The sequence below is a fragment of the Ips typographus genome, linkage group LG8, assembly GCF_016097725.1.
Source record: "Ips typographus isolate SLU linkage group LG8, UJ_Ityp_2.0, whole genome shotgun sequence".
Lineage (NCBI taxonomy): Eukaryota > Metazoa > Arthropoda > Insecta > Coleoptera > Curculionidae > Ips > Ips typographus.
Window position 1 is genome coordinate 160,701 of NC_138429.1, and position 20,724 is coordinate 181,424.

General features: G+C 32.7%; 3 protein-coding genes and 1 long non-coding RNA gene across 5 annotated transcripts; 2 read left to right on the forward strand and 2 right to left on the reverse strand.

Moving 5' to 3' along the window:
• The first annotated feature begins 266 nt into the window (after positions 1-266).
• On the forward strand, positions 267-4,832 carry LOC145732859 (solute carrier family 2, facilitated glucose transporter member 8-like). Of its 2 annotated transcripts, XM_081985399.1 has the most exons (5): positions 267-509; positions 562-703; positions 3,193-3,396; positions 3,446-3,703; positions 3,755-4,832. In XM_081985399.1, the coding sequence occupies exons 2-5, from the start codon at positions 634-636 to the stop codon at positions 4,672-4,674; spliced, it is 1,452 nt and encodes a 483-aa protein (XP_081841525.1). In that variant the 5' UTR covers positions 267-509; positions 562-633; the 3' UTR covers positions 4,675-4,832. The 2 variants fall into 2 exon arrangements, with proteins under 2 accessions (XP_081841525.1, XP_081841524.1); XM_081985398.1 differs by having other exon boundaries at positions 267-703.
• Positions 1,529-2,539, forward strand: LOC145732891 (uncharacterized). Its single transcript, XR_014179067.1, has 2 exons — positions 1,529-2,060; positions 2,139-2,539. It is a non-coding gene; the product is annotated as an uncharacterized LOC145732891 (long non-coding RNA).
• A 1,660-nt stretch (positions 4,833-6,492) lies between the features above and the next one.
• Positions 6,493-8,843, reverse strand: LOC145732869 (prostatic acid phosphatase-like). The gene is made up of 7 exons (XM_081985411.1): positions 8,683-8,843; positions 8,525-8,629; positions 8,233-8,472; positions 7,987-8,181; positions 7,031-7,151; positions 6,763-6,977; positions 6,493-6,709 (listed from the first exon to the last, which is right to left on the reverse strand). The coding sequence occupies exons 1-7, from the start codon at positions 8,794-8,796 to the stop codon at positions 6,593-6,595; spliced, it is 1,107 nt and encodes a 368-aa protein (XP_081841537.1). The 5' UTR covers positions 8,797-8,843; the 3' UTR covers positions 6,493-6,592.
• A 1,659-nt stretch (positions 8,844-10,502) lies between these two features.
• LOC145732863 (facilitated trehalose transporter Tret1-like) lies at positions 10,503-13,983 on the reverse strand. Its single transcript, XM_081985405.1, has 3 exons — positions 13,882-13,983; positions 12,951-13,412; positions 10,503-11,541 (listed from the first exon to the last, which is right to left on the reverse strand). Exons 1-3 carry the CDS (start codon positions 13,916-13,918, stop codon positions 10,637-10,639), a joined length of 1,404 nt encoding a protein of 467 aa, XP_081841531.1. The 5' UTR covers positions 13,919-13,983; the 3' UTR covers positions 10,503-10,636.
• Positions 13,984-20,724: the final 6,741 nt, after the last annotated feature.

Sequence of the window (20,724 nt, forward strand, 5' to 3'; positions counted from 1 at the left end):
TTAGAAAATAACTATTATTAATAATGACATATTTAGGATTTATAAAGTAAGTGTCCTACATTTTGTCAGGATCAGTTGAGCTATTAAACATACATATTATTTCAAAAATATAATAATTGAGTTTTGTATACAATCACAACATTAATATTTGAACTATTTTAGTATAAAATATTTTGATTAAACACACGATTCATTCAATTATACTCCAGTTGAAAATCAAAACAAAACGTATCTAATTAAACGTTAATCCGAATCGATTTGTCCATTTAACGTTTTTGCTCGACCGACCGACTAGTGAAATCCAACACTTGGTATAAATTGAATCACTCGAACTGCCGTACCGATGCAAAACGAGCTCCAGTACCATTCCTACTAAGGAAAACCAACAGCAGTTAACATTTCCCAAGAAATAGAAGAAGACATCCACCGCTCGTCTTGAACATCAATCGTCAAGAAGCGGAACGAAATTCATTTTGGTCTTAATTTTCCTGCATTCCTGCGGTACCCAGGTACTGGTTCTTTTACGGCCTTATCGCAAGGTCACTGCTAATCTTTGCACAGATTTTTGTTTACCTGTGAAACTGACTGCCGTTTACCTGAGATCGGGTGGAAGTTTTGGGTGACCAAACTGCAATGTTGCTGCCTGGTAGTGTTACCGATAAATTTAAGGGAACTTTTCCTCAATTATTAGCAGCCATATCAGGTAAGTTTTTATCTAAAAATTCTACTATTTAATTTGTAATAACCTAATATTAACAAAATTAAAATGCCCATTTATTTATGTTGGTAGCAGATTTGAATATTATTTACCATCTTTCAAAAGTAGGTACTGAAATGCAAAGTGGAGAAATCGGAATATTTAAAAATCTAATATCACCGAAAATAAGCTTGATTAATAGGCTATTATTGAACATTATGTTAAGATATTATTAATATAATCTGGTGCTAAAATAGTTAAATTTTCCCAATTACAATTATTTTTTTAACAAAAAAAAAGTTGTTTAGGTTAATATTTCAAAACGTCTTTACATTTAAAAACTGTTTCAAAAAATTCCGTTCAAATGCTAATGTTTTACCAAAAACGGTACACACAGGCGAATTTTCATAAAATTTTGAAAAAAAGAACGACATGACATCATATGTACTGGGTGTCCAAATAACGCAAAAAAAAATATTAAAAAGTGCTCAAAGAATCGCTAAAAAATATTTTCAGTTTCATAATTTAAATTTTAATGAATTAATTAGAATTAATCGTAATTTGTTTAAACTTCTATGCGATGGTTAAAAAATATTTTTATATCAGCCCGATAATTAGCGTATTTTGTGGTTTTATGGAAAAACCAAGCAAAGGTTATGCAGACAATATCAAAAACAGACTGTTTATTGTTCCAGTGCAAGTACTTGAACGTTCAATAAACGCACAAGAGAAAATTAGCGTAAAATGTATTTTTTGTCATGATTGGTCAAAATAGCAGTTTTTTTGACCAATCACAAGCTATACAAATAAGACCCTAATTTTCCATTTTTTTCCCGCGGCGGTTACGTCATCATGTGCCTTTCTTGTCTATTACATGCGTTCCGAGCGCGATAGAATTTTGACCTGTTCTAGTCACGTCGGCAATGAATCAGGACGACAAGGCTCGGAAAATCGGCTGCCATTGTTGTCAGAAAGTAAACAAAGAGACATTTTTTATTTTTGATGTAAATTTTACAATATTTTAACGAGTATTTTGATTTAACTGCGATTCTACGTGTGAGACTAGATACTAGATAATGTGTGTGTGTGTTTCGGAAGGAGAGTTTTCAAAATAACACCTTCTTAATACACTTTACAACTATCAAGGGGCCCAGTGAATCATTCTGAAGGAACTAGAGTTTGTGGAACAGAAAAGGATGCCTTTTCTAATAGAAAACACTGTCACAATGAAACAGCCCACATATTTACTTACTCCCAAGAAGAGTTTTTACAAGAACACTACAAAAACCAAGTTTATTCAAGCCAGTGGTTCTCCAAGAAACATGGATATAGAGTAAAGGTGTATTTAGCAGAAGCTGACAAGGTGATTTACCTAATACTATAAAAAGGACTCTGGTAGAGGTATTAATGAGCTGCTAATACTAAATAGGTTATGTTTCAGGTACCTTTATTTGCCTAATCTGGAGTTTGCTTATCATGCTTTGAAAGGGTCCCATTATCAACTGCTGTAAAACACTCTGAACAAAAGGTGTTTGAAGCTATGGTTATTATGGTGTTGTCCATATCCATATGCAGAGAATTGAAAAAACAAATTTCTAGTAAGTTTCAGGTAATATTATATAAGTTACTTAATATGTAAATTTGATGAAATGCCATTATTTTGCAGAATTAGCCCTTATAAATTGCCATATCTTCTCTGACTATAAGGCTAGAAACAAATGGTGCTACTGTTAAATACTTTTACATCAGATAGTAGGTTAAATTACTATTTTAATTGTATTATTTACACATTAAGAAAGAATTGAATTGAATTGAAGTATACAAATAAAATCTTTAAAAAGTACACTGGAGTTTTGTAATAAACAACGTGCGTAAATTTCAATATGGCGGAACACTTGATGACGTAACCGTCACCGGAAAAAAAATGAATAACTAGTTTTAGGCCACATTCGTTTTCACGTTCCATGAAGCGAGCAGAGCTTTTTTAACGTCACAATGACGTAATTTGACAATTGGCAAAATTATATTTTTGCCAAATTACGTCATCGTGACGTCAAAAACGCTCTGCTCGCTCAATGGAGCTAGAAAACGAATGCGGCTATTGATATCGAGGTGATTCACTAAAACAACTTTTGCTCATACAAAACGATTATATTTAACATACATTGGATTATTAAATCCATTAATTTTTGCATCAGCAATAATTTACATGTGTTATTGTTATTAAAAATTGCAAAATTTTCCAAACGCACAATAATTTGTCATTGAGTTGATATCAACTGAACCAAACAAACTGACACCGTTTTGCAGTGTTAGAAAAACCGTATTTTTTCTTGTTAACTCTCAATTCGTGTCACCTTAAATTAATTTGGTTCCAAACTTTTTTTTTAATCAGGAAACTACTGTTATAGTGGGTCACGCCTGATGTGGCAATATTCACTTGTAACAATTATTTAATAAAGCGAATAATTGAACTTGACATGGAAATTTTTAAGGAACACTGTCCTGCATATCGGATGGTATGCAATACGGATGGACGGCACCAGCAATTCCAAAACTGTTGGCCAAAGATAGTCCGGTTCCAGTTACAGAACACCAAGCGGAATGGTTGGAAACCATTTTGATGTTAGGAGCTTGTTGCGGTTTGCCTTTAACTATGTTCTTGGTGGATAAAATTGGTAGAAAAGGCTCTCTGATAGGTACTTTAAAAGTTAAAATTTTAGCTGTTAGTATTAAAGATAATTTCAGGTTCTTCAAGTACCACTTTAGTGGCGTGGATAATTATAGCTTTTGCTACTAAGGTGGAGTATATTTATGTGGCGAGGTTTTTGGCTGGAATTGCAGGCGATACCGCATTTGTGGCAGCTCCTATGTACATAGCCGAGATGGCAGATCAGAAAATTAGAGGATTTCTGTCTAGCATCATTTATTTGATGATGCTTATTGGAGTTTTGCTGGTTTATTGCGTCACTCCGTTTGTACCTTTGTGGGTTCCTTGCGTGATTGGTAAGTTTATTATCAAGTTGTTTAAACACAAAAATGAACATAGTTTTTCAGGTATTTGCTTCAATGCTATGACTCTCACGACTTTCCCCTTTATGCCCGATTCACCGTACTATCTTCTGTACAAGGACAAACCGGAAGAAGCTAAACGGTCTCTCCAAAGACTGCGACCTCACGGAAATCCAGACAATGAAATCAAAGAAATTGGTGCAGCTATTGAGAGACAGAAAAGCGAAAAGGGTCGTCCCCAGGATCTGATTTTAGTATCCAGCAATCGTAGAGCTTTACTGATAATGGTGTGGCTCAATGGATCCCAACATATGAGTAGCATTTCCGTGATGTTAATGAATCTCCACTCGATTCTAGAAGAAGCTGGTGCAGTGCACATAGCTTCTTCTACAGCTGCTATAATATTTTCGGCTATAATGTTTTGCGCTGCCATGTCAGCTTCTTTGGCTATAGACAATTGTGGTAGGAGGATCCTGTTAGTTACTTCGGGAGTGTTTGCCGGCTTTAGCTTAGGAGCTATAGCTGTATATTTCACTTTAAAAAATTTAGGTTACGGTGTGATAGAAGTGAGTTGGGTGGTACCGTTAGCAGTGATGTGCTATGCGGCTGCTTTCAAATTTGGCATCGGTTTGGTACCTATAGTACTTACAGCCGAACTGTTTCCAGCTAGAATGAAAGCAATTGGAATGACAATATCAGATGCGTGTTACGTGGGGTTTTCGGTAATTTCGTTGCAAATCTACCATCAGTTGAAAAATAGGCTGGGAATACATGTGCCGTTTTATATATTCGCCTGCTGGTGCTTTTGCACTGTAATTTTCACGTTGCTTTTTATTCCGGAGACAAAAGGGAAAACGTTAGAGGAGATTCAGTTTATTTTAAAGGGAAAACAGATGAAGGGAGACACGGATATTAGAACGGATATTACTTCGGGAACGTATACGAACGAGGCGTTTGTGTCTTAGATTTCTATTACATTGTTCCCACTTATAATATCTTTTGTCAATGAATTGCTTTTCTACTATTTTTTAATTTGTTGATTGTAGTGTTTTCATCGAGTTTGTCTGAAAATTTAGTTTTATTAAAGGATTTTTATGAAATAAATCTTGTGGATTCATATGTATATACAGTGTTTCTCAAATTCTTGGTAACCGTAAGAGCTACTAAGTCGGTTAAATGGTGTAACTTTATGTGAAACTTGTTCCCAATTTTCAAATCAAATTATTTTTTCTCCGTTTTCCGGAAAATTGGGACAACGTCAGAGGCTGCATTTTAATCAATCGCTTACAGCAAGCCAAAGAGAGTTTTGAAACTCGGACATTATTTTACGTAGAACACACATTTTACGCAAAAATTCATCTAATCCTCAAAAAACTCAATTTCCACAATACAAACAAACGCAAACTGTCGCCACTATTTCCGTCATATTGGGATTTTTGACAAGCACCTTCTAGGCTTTCTAGTATAGGCCGCATTCGTTTTCAAGCTCCATGGAGCGAGCAGAGCGTTTTTGACGTCACGATGACGTAATTTGGCAAAACCATAATTTGACCAATTGTCACATTATATTTATAACTACGTGACGTTGTTTTTTAGTTTTAAGCTCTAAATCTCATGACTCATTTTAATAATATATTTGTTTATTTAGCTAATAGCTATATACAATATGAATTTTAAGGTACAAATGGTCACGTGACGTGTTTTAAGATTAAACATGGAATTCATAATGTATTAAGTATAAAATAGCCCTTGAAGAATATTAAAAATAAACTAATAACTAAAAATACAACGAAGTGAAACACAATAATTAAAGAAAACACAAACAAAATCACAAGTTATTTTTTGCATTAAAACAAAACAAAAAATGTGATTTGTCAACTAGACAACGCCGCATTAAAACTGAGATGTTTTCCAACAGTCAAAAGATGGGAATTGCTGGGTCTGGCTTTAAAGTTACGCGAATATGCGTTTAGTGGCGCCATCTCACGCTGCTAACTTAAATTAATTTTCAGCTCCATTACCACTGTTTGTCTATACTTATTCATTAAAGACTAATGACAAAAATAGCTCAAAAACTAGCAAAGTTATAGGTGAAAGACACTTTTGAGGTAGACAAAACAAGATTTCTGATTTATTTGTCAAAATCTTGTTTTGTCCAACAAGTTAATAGTGTTAATGCCTAAAAACATGCTTTTAGTATCCACCAACTTAGCAGGAAATAATATGCTTGCAGTAATATGTTTTTCAGTAAAAATTTGTATGGAATAATAAACAGATTTGATATCTTATTATTGAGTTTCAGGTAGCTACACTATCATCAATTTAATTTTTTACTCAAACTTTTACACCCTAAACCGCAAATTTACGTTGTTTTCTAATGCACCACCAAGTCCTGAAATATATGACGGATTTATCGTGAAACACCCTGTATTTTTGGAATCACTCAATCAAAAAATATACAGAGTGTCCATTAAAAACCTTTGCAACCGTTTTTAATTGTATTCAATAACATTTTCTGGTGATTTACTTTCGTATTATCAATTTTCCTACCTGGAAAACTGAAGTTCTGAAATTGACTCTAGAGGAAAGCATGTTTTACTAATCCACCAGATGGGTTTATCAGAAGCATAGCTTTACCATAAATATTTCCATATTGTTTGGTGTACAAACACTCAAATATCATTGTATTGGTTTGAAACAATCCGTTTGCTCAATGCGATTCACTGTAAGCATTAAAAAACATAGTGAGTGTCAATAATAACTAATTTTGCAGCAAAATTGCAAATATTTGATGGATTTGTTGTTTCTGATAACACAAATTACATTAAAACTGTATAAAATTTTGGAATGCTATATATTATTGCATTATAGTACAGATTAGCTCTACGTAGGCAAGATTCCATCTACCAAAGTAGCAAAGTCGGATAAAGGACAGAAAAATGTGCAACCAGGAATCGTCAAGGCATGAGGATAGTGGGAAGTGTAATCCTCGTAATATAACTGAAAAAAATAAGTTAAACAGTAAAGTGACTATTTTTGGTTTTTTGACTTACCTCAAGTCCGAAAACTTCATCTCTTTCATGCAACTCAACAAATACAGTTGCTCCATAAGGTGGAGTTTGGGTCAAATCATAAGCATCAAGCGATAGTACGAAAGTGCCCACATTCATATCATGAGCTGAGTATATAAACATTTTTCTGGTAGTCGGTGTTAGACTTCCAGCAGCAAAATTTACGCTGTCTAGAAGGATTTTTCGTACAAGCGGTCCTGAAAAGTTGATACAATTAATTGTGGTGATATTAACTATAATAAAATATTACCTGCTGTCATTTGCCGCAATAATGTAGTATTAGTCATTAAGTAATAAAAATCGGTAGACAAATCTCTTAAAGTATAGTACATTTCTGTAGCCCATGCTGGTATTGGATATCCCAGGTCAAGCTAAAAGTAACAGTACAAAATTTGGGTTATTCCCGGTCCCATCGACTAAAAGAAGCGTTTTCTTGGGTTCCTTGGGTCTCAAATAGTGGGAAGCGGCCATGAGAACTCCCGGAAAATTGTAATAAGCTCAGAAAAATGGCATTTTTTAAGTGTGTGCCAAAATTTGCTTTTTATTTTAGGGAGGAGAAGAAATTTTCGGTTTTGGTCAAAAACCTGAAAAAACACTAAAAATTTGGTACAGTCAGTGAGAAAAGCGGTGTCAAATTTTGAACTGCCCAAAACACAGTTTGAAAAGACACTCAGGGATAAAAAAAAGCCTGAAAAACCTACTTGGAGTGAGAAAACATCTGTTTTAAGCCCATTTTTGGAATCCTCACTAAATTTTCTATCCAATAACCTGAAAAAACAGTACAAAATTTGGTACAGTCAGGGAGAAAAGCGGTGTCAAAGTTTGAACTGCCAGAAACACAATTCGAAGGACAGTTAGAGACAAAACTGCTTGTAAAACCTACTTGGAGTGAGAAAATGGCCTTTTTAATCATATTTTTGGAATCCTCATTAAATTGCCTAACCAATAACATACAAAAACTTTACAAGATTTGGTACAGTCAACAATAAAAGCGGAGTCAAAATTTAAACTGCCAAAAACACAGTTTAATTTTAAGTAGATTATGGGTTAGGTAGCACCTCACATTGACAAAAATGCCGGAAATTTCTACTCACTGCTAAAATATAGGGCAAATTTTTGCAAAAACTCGATGGTACCAAACGACCCAAATTTTGTTACGTAGTGTAATCAAGTAAATAAAAAGTCAAGAAAATCTGGAAGAATTACCTGTACTTTCATGCAGTCAAAATATGACGAAGCTGTCGAATAGTCAGTGTCCTCAATTCCCGTATACTCGCTCAGAACACTCATTACTGAGCCGTACCGTTCTGCCAAATACTCAGAAATCACACTCGAACTATAAACGCTAACTAACTCTGACTGGAAAGTGGAGTTCCGCATAGCAACAGCCGCTGTAAGCACCTACAGAATTTGCTTTTACATTTGAAACTTACACACAGATTGATTACTTACATCTTCTTCGCTGGCTGGATAGTAATTGTAAGGTATAGGTTGCCAGGGTATGTCTCGGGTAAGTAAGGTTTTGTTAGCAGGAGGCCACAAACCGGCCAATACCAGTAAAGCAGACATTTTAGTTCTGTTATAATCTGTGGTTCTGACATCAAGGTAGTTGATGTTATACTCGGCTCCTAGGAAATCATCGTAACTCTGTCTTAGAAATAGACCTAGATGGTACTCGGTTCTTTTGCCTGACTGTTAGGTAAGAGGTGTAATTAATTTGAACTTGAGAAAGAAAATACTTTACATTAGTTAGTTGACCAAATCCTTCGGGATAGTATTTTTCATCTAGAAACTGGTTTCCATCCCAACAAGTACTCGATTCGGGGTTTCGATTACCATGTCTGAACAACTTTGACAACGAAAAATTTCAATACTTTACCAACACAGTAAAATAATACTTACAACGTGCACTAAACGTAAAGTGGGTTGAGTGGTGTTTAGACCTGGAGCAGCATTACTCACACTTTGGAGTAGCACTACAAAGGTAACAAACACCAACACTCTACAATTCGGCATTATGAGCTCGTTATCAAAGAACTGAAGGCTTTTTCTTAGTAAAAGTATTTTATACGTCCACATTGTTATTCTATTCAAGATTATTATAATACCTTGATTTACAAGCTAAGTTTTATTTCTACAACAGATTAACGAAATTTGCATTAAACGTGTAGTAGTATCACCGAAACATCACATGTTTATGTAATTATTATTGTGTTTACTCAAGTGTCTTATTGCCAGTCAAATGTAAAACACGTGAATGCAAAATTGGGTATATAAAGTCTAATTACACAGGAATTGGGGTTATAATTAGTTTATGTTTATGAAACTTTCTAAATATGTTATAAAATGGCTGATAAATTCAGGTAAAATGGTTTCGTTCTGTTAGTTAGAATTATAATTAATAAAATTGTAGTAAGGGGAAGATTTGGAGAAAAGTAGTCATTTTTCACTTTAAGTAGATCTTGACAAACCTAACCCTAAAATATACAGGGTGTCCCTTTTAAAATCATGGAAATAATGCCATTTGGTGAAGATTGAAATATCCTATAACTTTCCCCTTTTACACTTTTTTCATATTTTTCCTAATAATAGTTTAACGAATAGTTAAACTGGATTAGAGTTTTTTAAAGCACTTTTCGTGCGTTACCACAGTTTTTCAGAAATATCTCCCAGAGAAGGCCCTTTAGGGCAAAAGTGCTCTAATGCCATCTGGTGAAGATTGAAATTTGCTACAACTTTCTCCTTTTACACTTTTTTCATATTTTTTCAAATAACCGAGTTACGCTTGGCTTAACTTCATATTTTTTAAGAATTTCCAAAAAAAAATGACATTTTACACATTGACAACGGTTATGACTTTTATCTAAGATCACGTGACATTTCCACCATTTTGACATATTTTAATTGTTTTATTCCAACTATAGTGTTTCCAATATAACATGTCATTTTTCCCGGCCATTTTGATCGTTTTTTGGTGAAGCGTCACGTGACGTTTGGCGGCTGTTTTGACATTTTTTTTTCTGTTTAAATAAAAAAATCACGTGATTTTTTTCATCATTTTTTCTACATAGATCACGTGACACGTTTTGTAAAATTTACGTTTTCTTAAAACTTTTCATACACTTTTTCATTCAATCGTGAATAACTATCTTCTTTGACGCATCATATCATGACTTTTATATGTCAATGGACAGCCAATGAAACGGGCTTTCCAACGATATAACAATACTGGTGGATTTATTTATTGGTTAGGCCGCTAGAGGGCGTCAAAGTTGAGGAATTTATTTTTCACTTTTTTTAGTGTAGTATTTCATTCAATCGTTAATGACTCGCTTATTTGGTCCACACTATATAAACTTTTGTACGTCAATAGATAGTTAATAAAATGGGATTTCTAAAATATGACACCACTGGTTGGTAGGTTAAACCATTTGGCCGCTAGAGGGCTACAAACTTAATTTACTCATTCTTTAGAATGTCTTATGTATTATATACTGTTATATGTTTTAAAAGGAGTTGTAACAATTTTAACGCTTTCGACCCCTGAAGAAGACTGAATTAACCTCGAAACGTCTGGGTCTAGGTTAATTAGTAAAATGGTGTTATTTTCACAGCTAAACTCAATATTGTTCGGTATCTACTTTGTAAGTAAAGTTTCCATTAAAGTTAGCTAGAATTTCCTTGTTATACTGCTACTAGTAATAATAATAATAAAAAATAAAAACATACTTATAACATTTATTTAAAATTAAATTAAAACTTAATATTTTTAAGTAAGAGACTTAAGTTTACAACCTTAATCTATATTGCTACAACAGTTATTAAGTACATAACAGTTTTGTCATTTAAAGTGTTTTCAGTTCATTTGTGTGTAGTTGCTGTTGTTATTATGTATTCGCAGTAATTTGTCACATTCTTCCTCTTTCAATAGTAGCTGAATTTCTTCTAAAGTTTTCCCTTTCGTTTCGGGAATATACAAAACGGTAACCAGCACAGTGCAAAAGCACCAGCAAGCAAAAATATAAAAGGGCACGTGCATACCAAAATGATTCTTCAACTGGTGGTAAACTTGCAACGAAATAACCGAGAAAATACAATAGAAAGCATCCGATAATGTCATACCGATCGCCTTCATTTTCGCTGGGAAGAACTCAGCCGTCAGTACTATTGGTACTAAACCAATGCCAAACTTGAACGCTGCCGCATAACACAGCACAGCAACCGGTACTAACCAGCTCACAGTTATTACATCAAACCCTAACAGTTTCAAGTGAAAGAATAGAGCAATTACTAGCAAACATATTCCTGTCAAGGTCGCTGACGTCATTAACAAGAACCTTCTCCCAAAATTGTCCATAACAACCGAAGCTGACATGGCAGCAATCAACATTAGAACAGCAAATAAAATGGCGGCAGTTGAAGACGTTATGTATTTTGCTCCAGCCTCGTCCAGGATACTGTGTAGATTCATCAACATTACAGATATACTGCTCATATGCTGCGACGCGTTCAACCAGATCATGATCAACAATGCTTTTCTGTTGCTCTTCACCAGGATGATGTCCTGAGGTTTGCCTCTTTCGCTTTTCTGCCTTTTGATGGCTGCCGCAATTTCAAACAGCTCCACGTCCACGTCTTGGTCCTGACGAAGTTGTTTTAAAGCCGCCTTAGCTTTTTCGGGACGATCTTTGTACAGAAGGTAGTAAGGCGATTCTGGGATGAATGGAAATGCTGACAGTGTGATGCTGTTGAAGCAAACACCTAAAAACATGTTTTACATTCATTATTTTTGCATAAAATATGTTGGGAATACTTTGCTACAAAATACGAGTTATAAATCAACATAAACATGTTCTTATCAAAAAAGCTATAAAAGTCAGAATAAAAACCAAGATAATAGTTTTAGTGTATGTGTAATTAAATATCTGCCTGAAAGACGATATTATCAGTACTAATTAGGACACCATCAGGGTGTTCCAAATTGATTATAAGATACTTAACTGATTTTTAACATTTGAGCCATAAAGATGGGCTAGAATGACTGAAAACAATTAGTTAAGCCAATTTTCATGAATTTTGCCTGATTTTCGACACTTCAGCCATTAAAATTGACTAGAATGACTGAAAGCAGTTGCTTAAGCAATTTCGTAACTTTCACGATTTTTCAATTATTTAGCAAAAACGGGTTTGAAACAACAAATTTTCAAATCAGTTGAAATTGTGGTTTGAAATTTGATCACCCTGTAACTAGGTTATTTTTGGGAGTTTAACGAGGTTGAACCACTCAAATTAACCGTCTTGAGCTCCTCTTTTCAGGGGTGTAAAGCAAAAAATTGCGTACAGGGTAACCAAAAACACTCAATCACCATACTTTTCATACACACCCTGCATACTGGAAGCAAAAACAGTCCTGCAAACTAACGGTGCTGAGTTAAGGAGTTGATTAGAAACATTTTTGGTCTCCCGCAAATTTTCCGTAACTTTTACCGTTTTCGAGTTATTTAGCAAAAACTGCTTTGATGTAACAAATTTTCAAATCAGTTGAAACTTGAATACCCTGTAACTCAGTTATTTTTGGGAGTTCAGGATGGTTCAACCATTTAAAAGAACCGTTTTGAGCTCCTCTTTCCAGTGGTGTAAAGCAAAAAATTCCATCCCAAAAATTGCGTACAGGGTGACACAAATAGTGAACAACCGCACTTTCTTTGCACACCCTGTATACTGGAAGTAAAAACGGTCCTGCAAACTTACGGTGTTAGGTTAAGCAGTTGATTAGGATCATTTTTGGTCTCTTGCGATTTTTTTGTAACTTTTACCGTTTTCAAATATTTAAATCAAAAATAGAAATTGTGGTCTGAAATTTGAACACGGTGCAAAGGACAGATAGGGACAAAATCGCCTGTAAAACCCACTTGGAGTAGGAAAATGATTGTTTTAAGGACATTTTTGGAATCCACATTAAATTCTCTATTCGGTAACCTAAAAAAACACTACAAAATTTGGTACAGTCAGGGAGAAAAGTAGTGTCAAAATTTGAACTGCCAGTAACACAGTATTTGTAATTTACAGGTCAAATTTTCTTGGTAAAGTAAAGTATTTTACCCATCACTACTTAAAGAAAACACACATTTCCAAGCATTTATCCGTAAAATAAAAATTAGAATACAAACCTATAACGCACGGAACCCAAATGGGCACAAAAGGAGCCACACAGTAAACCAAAACAATCCCAGTCAGCATCATCAAATAAATAATACTGGACAGAAAACCGCGTATTTTGTGATCGGCAATCTCAGCTATATACATAGGAGCAGCTACGAAGCCAGTGTCTCCAGCTATCCCAGCAAAAAACCTAGCTACATAAAGGTATTCCACTTGTGGAGCTACAGCCATCGCAATCCAAGACAGCAATGTGGTAATGGAGGAGCAGATCAGAGAACCTTTCCTTCCTATTCTGTCCACTAGAAAAAGGTTTACAGGGATGCCACAACATCCTCCTATCATTAGCATAGTTTCTAACCATTCTGCTTGGTCTAGTGACACTTTTAAGGGACTATCCTTGGATGTTATTTTGGGTATGATTGGTGCACTCCATGCGTATTGCATACCATCTGAGATACATGATAGTGTACCTGGAAATTGTTATTTTTATCTGGAGTATACGATGAGTTGCAATTTTTCTGCTGTTTTATGATCAAACTTGCAACTCACAACATTAAAAACAAAATCGTATAATCTTTGCAAAAGTTATAAAATGATAAGCAACATTACTTTTATTACTATTATGAACCAGCAATAAGTTTGGATTTTAGGTCTTTAACAAGAAGTTTTACGTTATTTTCAAAGTACAATATTAAAAAAAATACATTAAGAAACTTTTATTAAGCGACAAAATGTATAAAATTGAAGTGATAACCCAATAACCTGGATACGTGACCCGAAACCCAATAAAGCGTGCTGTACAGCCAAAACAGAAATTTGTTTATATTTTGTATTCATTTTAAAATTGTTTTTTGCGATGGAAAATTCATTTATTAACAAAGTAATTTTAAGTTTGTATGTTGGTGCCTAATTTTTACATTTACCAAGTGGGTTACTTACTTAGAAGAGCAATTGCCACTAACCGTATATGTTTCATTGATAGTCATTCACTAAGTCAAACGCAAAAGTCAACTGAAGATTAAAGAAGTGACTGTATAGTAGCATTTTGGGATAATTATTAATAATCTTTCATGTGTTTACCATTTAAAACGATAGGCGTGAACTTTAGTCTCTGGTAGAACTAAACAGTATCCCATAGTGGGTTCAAGGATGCTTGTTTATGCCTTTATTGTATAACGATTTGTGTCGTTAATAAAAGACGCATTTCACGTTTTCTCGACAGAATTTCAGTAAAAAACGTCACATTTTTGCTTTAATTAACTGAACTGAGTACTGAAACCCTTATAAAGCAAAATAAAAAATGTCCAAAATTGCACTTTTTGCAAAAATTGCATTTTTGCTATTTTTGAATGATTGTAACTTTTTTATTTGAACTCTTTAAGATTTCCCGAAAACATCATTAGAAAGAGGATAAAAAATACTACAAAATGAGCCAAAACTGGGCTTTCTAGCTCTTCACGTTACCGAGATATTGAATTTCAAAAAGTAGTAAAAAAAGACCCATAATACCCCCCCATTCTTTCAATTTTTTTGAAAAATGAAAAATTTTAAAGTGCTTTTTTTGTACTTATTTTACCTAATTTAAGGTCCTTTGATATAAATATGTCCTTTGCTGTGCATTGGAACCTTCCTGAAGCAAAATAAAAAATGTCCAAAATTGCACTTTTTGCAAAAATTGCATTTTTGCTATTTTTGAATGATTGTAACTTTTTTATTTGAACTCTTTAAGATTTCCCGAAAACATCATTAGAAAGAGGATAAAAAATACTACAAAATGAGCCAAAACTGGGCTTTCTAGCTCTTCACGTTACCGAGATATTGAATTTCAAAAAGTAGTAAAAAAGACCCATAATACCCCCCCATTCTTTCAATTTTTTTGAAAAATGAAAAATTTTAAAGTGCTTTTTTTGTACTTATTTCACCTAATTTAAGGTCCTTTGATATAAATATGTCCTTTGCTGTGCATTAGAACCCTTATAAAGCAAAATAAAAAATGTCCAAAATTGCACTTTTTGCAAAAATTGCATTTTTGCTATTTTTGAATGATTGTAACTTTTTTATTTGAACTCTTTAAGATTTCCCGAAAACATCATTAGAAAGAGGATAAAAAATACTACAAAATGAGCCAAAACTGGGCTTTCTAGCTCATCACGTTACCGAGATATTGAATTTCAAAAAGTAGTATGAAAAGACCCCTAATACCCCCCCATTCTTTCAATTTTTTTGAAAAATGAAAAATTTTAAAGTGCTTTTTTTGTACTTATTTCACCTAATTTAAGGTTCTTTGATATAAATATGTCCTTTGCTGTGCATTGGAACCTTCCTGAAGCAAAATAAAAAATGTCCAAAATTGCACTTTTTGCAAAAATTGCATTTTTGCTATTTTTGAATGATTGTAACTTTTTTATTTGAACTCTTTAAGATTTCCCGAAAACATCATTAGAAAGAGGATAAAAAATACTACAAAATGAGCCAAAACTGGGCTTTCTAGCTCTTCACGTTACCGAGATATTGAATTTCAAAAAGTAGTAAAAAAGACCCATAATACCCCCCCATTCTTTCAATTTTTTTGAAAAATGAAAAATTTTAAAGTGCTTTTATTGTACTTATTTCACCTAATTTAAGGTCCTTTGATATAAATATGTCCTTTGCTGTGCATTAGAACCCTTATAAAGCAAAATAAAAAATGTCCAAAATTCCACTTTTTGCAAAAATTGCATTTTTGTAATTTTTGAATGATTGTAACTTTTTTATTTGAACTCTTTAAGATTTCCCGAAAACATCATTAGAAAGAGGATAAAAAATACTACAAAATGAGCCAAAACTGGGCTTTCTAGCTCTTCACGTTACCGAGTTATTGAATTTCAAAAAGTAGTATGAAAAGACCCCTAATACCCCCCCATTCTTTCAATTTTTTTGAAAAATGAAAAATTTTAAAGTGCTTTTTTTGTACTTATTTCACCTAATTTAAGGTTCTTTGATATAAATATGTCCTTTGCTGTGCATTGGAACCTTCCTGAAGCAAAATAAAAAATGTCCAAAATTGCACTTTTTGCAAAAATTGCATTTTTGCTATTTTTGAATGATTGTAACTTTTTTATTTGAACTCTTTAAGATTTCCCGAAAACATCATTAGAAAGAGGATAAAAAATACTACAAAATGAGCCAAAACTGGGCTTTCTAGCTCTTCACGTTACCGAGATATTGAATTTCAAAAAGTAGTAAAAAAAGACCCATAATACCCCCCCATTCTTTCAATTTTTTTGAAAAATGAAAAATTTTAAAGTGCTTTTATTGTACTTATTTCACCTAATTTAAGGTCCTTTGATATAAATATGTCCTTTGCTGTGCATTGGAACCTTCCTGAAGCAAAATAAAAAATGTCCAAAATTGCACTTTTTGCAAAAATTGCATTTTTGCTATTTTTGAATGATTGTAACTTTTTTATTTGAACTCTTTAAGATTTCCCGAAAACATCATTAGAAAGAGGATAAAAAATACTACAAAATGAGCCAAAACTGGGCTTTCTAGCTCTTCACGTTACCGAGTTATTGAATTTCAAAAAGTAGTATGAAAAGACCCCTAATACCCCCCCATTCTTTCAATTTTTTTGAAAAATGAAAAATTTTAAAGTGCTTCTTTTGTACTTATTTCACCTAATTTAAGGTCCTTTGATATAAATATGTCCTTTGCTGTGCATTAGAACCCTTATAAAGCAAAATAAAAAATGTCCAAAATTGCACTTTTTGCAAAAATTGCATTTTTGCTATTTTTGAATGATTGTAACTTTTTTATTTGAACTCTTTAAGATTTCCCGAAAACATCATTAGAAAGAGGATAAAAAATACTACAAAATGAGCCAAAACTGGGCTTTCTAGCTCATCACGTTACCGAGATATTGAATTTCAAAAAGTAGTATGAAAAGACCCCTAATACCCCCCCATTCTTTCAATTTTTTTGAAAAATGAAAAATTTTAAAGTGCTTTTATTGTACTTATTTCACCTAATTTAAGGTCCTTTGATATAAATATGTCCTTTGCTGTGCATTGGAACCTTCCTGAAGCAAAATAAAAAATGTCCAAAATTGCACTTTTTGCAAAAATTGCATTTTTGCTATTTTTGAATGATTGTAACTTTTTTATTTGAACTCTTTAAGATTTCCCGAAAACATCATTAGAAAGAGGATAAAAAATACTACAAAATGAGCCAAAACTGGGCTTTCTAGCTCTTCACGTTACCGAGATATTGAATTTCAAAAAGTAGTAAAAAAAGACCCATAATACCCCCCCATTCTTTCAATTTTTTTGAAAAATGAAAAATTTTAAAGTGCTTTTTTTGTACTTATTTTACCTAATTTAAGGTCCTTTGATATAAATATGTCCTTTGCTGTGCATTGGAACCTTCCTGAAGCAAAATAAAAAATGTCCAAAATTGCACTTTTTGCAAAAATTGCATTTTTGCTATTTTTGAATGATTGTAACTTTTTTATTTGAACTCTTTAAGATTTCCCGAAAACATCATTAGAAAGAGGATAAAAAATACTACAAAATGAGCCAAAACTGGGCTTTCTAGCTCTTCACGTTACCGAGATATTGAATTTCAAAAAGTAGTAAAAAAAGACCCATAATACCCCCCCATTCTTTCAATTTTTTTGAAAAATGAAAAATTTTAAAGTGCTTTTTTTGTACTTATTTCACCTAATTTAAGGTCCTTTGATATAAATATGTCCTTTGCTGTGCATTAGAACCCTTATAAAGCAAAATAAAAAATGTCCAAAATTGCACTTTTTGCAAAAATTGCATTTTTGCTATTTTTGAATGATTGTAACTTTTTTATTTGAACTCTTTAAGATTTCCCGAAAACATCATTAGAAAGAGGATAAAAAATACTACAAAATGAGCCAAAACTGGGCTTTCTAGCTCATCACGTTACCGAGATATTGAATTTCAAAAAGTAGTATGAAAAGACCCCTAATACCCCCCCATTCTTTCAATTTTTTTGAAAAATGAAAAATTTTAAAGTGCTTTTTTTGTACTTATTTCACCTAATTTAAGGTTCTTTGATATAAATATGTCCTTTGCTGTGCATTGGAACCTTCCTGAAGCAAAATAAAAAATGTCCAAAATTGCACTTTTTGCAAAAATTGCATTTTTGCTATTTTTGAATGATTGTAACTTTTTTATTTGAACTCTTTAAGATTTCCCGAAAACATCATTAGAAAGAGGATAAAAAATACTACAAAATGAGCCAAAACTGGGCTTTCTAGCTCTTCACGTTACCGAGATATTGAATTTCAAAAAGTAGTAAAAAAAGACCCATAATACCCCCCCATTCTTTCAATTTTTTTGAAAAATGAAAAATTTTAAAGTGCTTTTATTGTACTTATTTCACCTAATTTAAGGTCCTTTGATATAAATATGTCCTTTGCTGTGCATTAGAACCCTTATAAAGCAAAATAAAAAATGTCCAAAATTCCACTTTTTGCAAAAATTGCATTTTTGTAATTTTTGAATGATTGTAACTTTTTTATTTGAACTCTTTAAGATTTCCCGAAAACATCATTAGAAAGAGGATAAAAAATACTACAAAATGAGCCAAAACTGGGCTTTCTAGCTCTTCACGTTACCGAGTTATTGAATTTCAAAAAGTAGTATGAAAAGACCCCTAATACCCCCCCATTCTTTCAATTTTTTTGAAAAATGAAAAATTTTAAAGTGCTTTTTTTGTACTTATTTCACCTAATTTAAGGTCCTTTGATATAAATATGTCCTTTGCTGTGCATTGGAACCTTCCTGAAGCAAAATAAAAAATGTCCAAAATTGCACTTTTTGCAAAAATTGCATTTTTGCTATTTTTGAATGATTGTAACTTTTTTATTTGAACTCTTTAAGATTTCCCGAAAACATCATTAGAAAGAGGATAAAAAATACTACAAAATGAGCCAAAATGAAAAATTTTAAAGTGCTTTTTTTGTACTTATTTCACCTAATTTAAGGTCCTTTGATATAAATATGTCCTTTGCTGTGCATTGGAACCTTCCTGAAGCAAAATAAAAAATGTCCAAAATTGCACTTTTTGCAAAAATTGCATTTTTGCTATTTTTGAATGATTGTAACTTTTTTATTTGAACTCTTTAAGATTTCCCGAAAACATCATTAGAAAGAGGATAAAAAATACTACAAAATGAGCCAAAACTGGGCTTTCTAGCTCTTCACGTTACCGAGATATTGAATTTCAAAAAGTAGTAAAAAAAGACCCATAATACCCCCCCATTCTTTCAATTTTTTTGAAAAATGAAAAATTTTAAAGTGCTTTTTTTGTACTTATTTCACCTAATTTAAGGTCCTTTGATATAAATATGTCCTTTGCTGTGCATTAGAACCCTTATAAAGCAAAATAAAAAATGTCCAAAATTGCACTTTTTGCAAAAATTGCATTTTTGCTATTTTTGAATGATTGTAACTTTTTTATTTGAACTCTTTAAGATTTCCCGAAAACATCATTAGAAAGAGGATAAAAAATACTACAAAATGAGCCAAAACTGGGCTTTCTAGCTCATCACGTTACCGAGATATTGAATTTCAAAAAGTAGTATGAAAAGACCCCTAATACCCCCCCATTCTTTCAATTTTTTTGAAAAATGAAAAATTTTAAAGGGCTTTTTTTGTGATTATTTCACCTAATTTAATGTTATTTTGTATAAATATGCCCTTTGCTGTGCATTGGAACCCCTATAGAGCAAAATAAAAATTTGTCAAAATTGCACTTTTGACAAAAATTGAATTTTTTGACTTTTTGAAAAATCGTAGCTAATTATCTCATTTAGTTAAAGAAACGGTTTGTTTTGGGCATGATAAAACGTTTCGTCACAATTAATAGCATATTTAATGATTAAAAAATACATTCTTTAAGATTGTCGTAAAATTATTTAAGGGATTAGGAACACGATTATTGAAACGTGATCAGTCGCGTGTTTTTGATACGTTATTACTGGTATTATGTCTGTAAACAGAATTGGATAGGATAATCATCGTGTGTGGTACTTTAAGCTTTTGTTAAGCTCCAAGAAATTCCTTATTGAATTATATTTGACCGTACAATATCACAAATAATATTTACTTACTTCGAAAACGGATTTTAAGGGCAAAACAGACTACGTTTTCCTTCTGAAAATATTCCAGCAAAAATGAGCTGCTGTTCTTGAGATATTCAACGAAAAAGTAGAGTTAACTTTAACGACCTCTAGCGGCCAAACGGTACAATTTAATATGTTGATCACATGACATATTGTCAAATTACGGGCCTGAAGTTATTTCTAAACGTGGCCCTGCGCCACCCCAGAACCTGTACAAATTTAAAAATTCATAAATAACATACGTCAATAACGTCAAATTTCCATTTCGCTCAGTTAACGTGTAATAGAAATAGAATAACAATTATTACGTCACTGCCAATAGCCATGGGACCGACTTTACTACAGTTTCTTAAGTTCGTTTAGTAACAAGATGTCATTTTGGTCCATTCTTGTTTCAAACTATTTTCTCAGTTCTTATGGTAAAACCCATTAATATACTGGTTTAAATCAAGTAAATTTGAACCATTGCAATTTTTGACCTGGAAAAAATCAAATAATAATTAAACCATCTGCAAATGTGTCAAAAACGTGAAAAAATGCGTAGTTTCTTAAATTCTTTAGTAACAAGTTACATAATATTTTGGTTAATTTTTGCTTCAAATTTTTTTCAGCTCTTATGGCAAAACCCGTTAAGATAAGAGTTTATT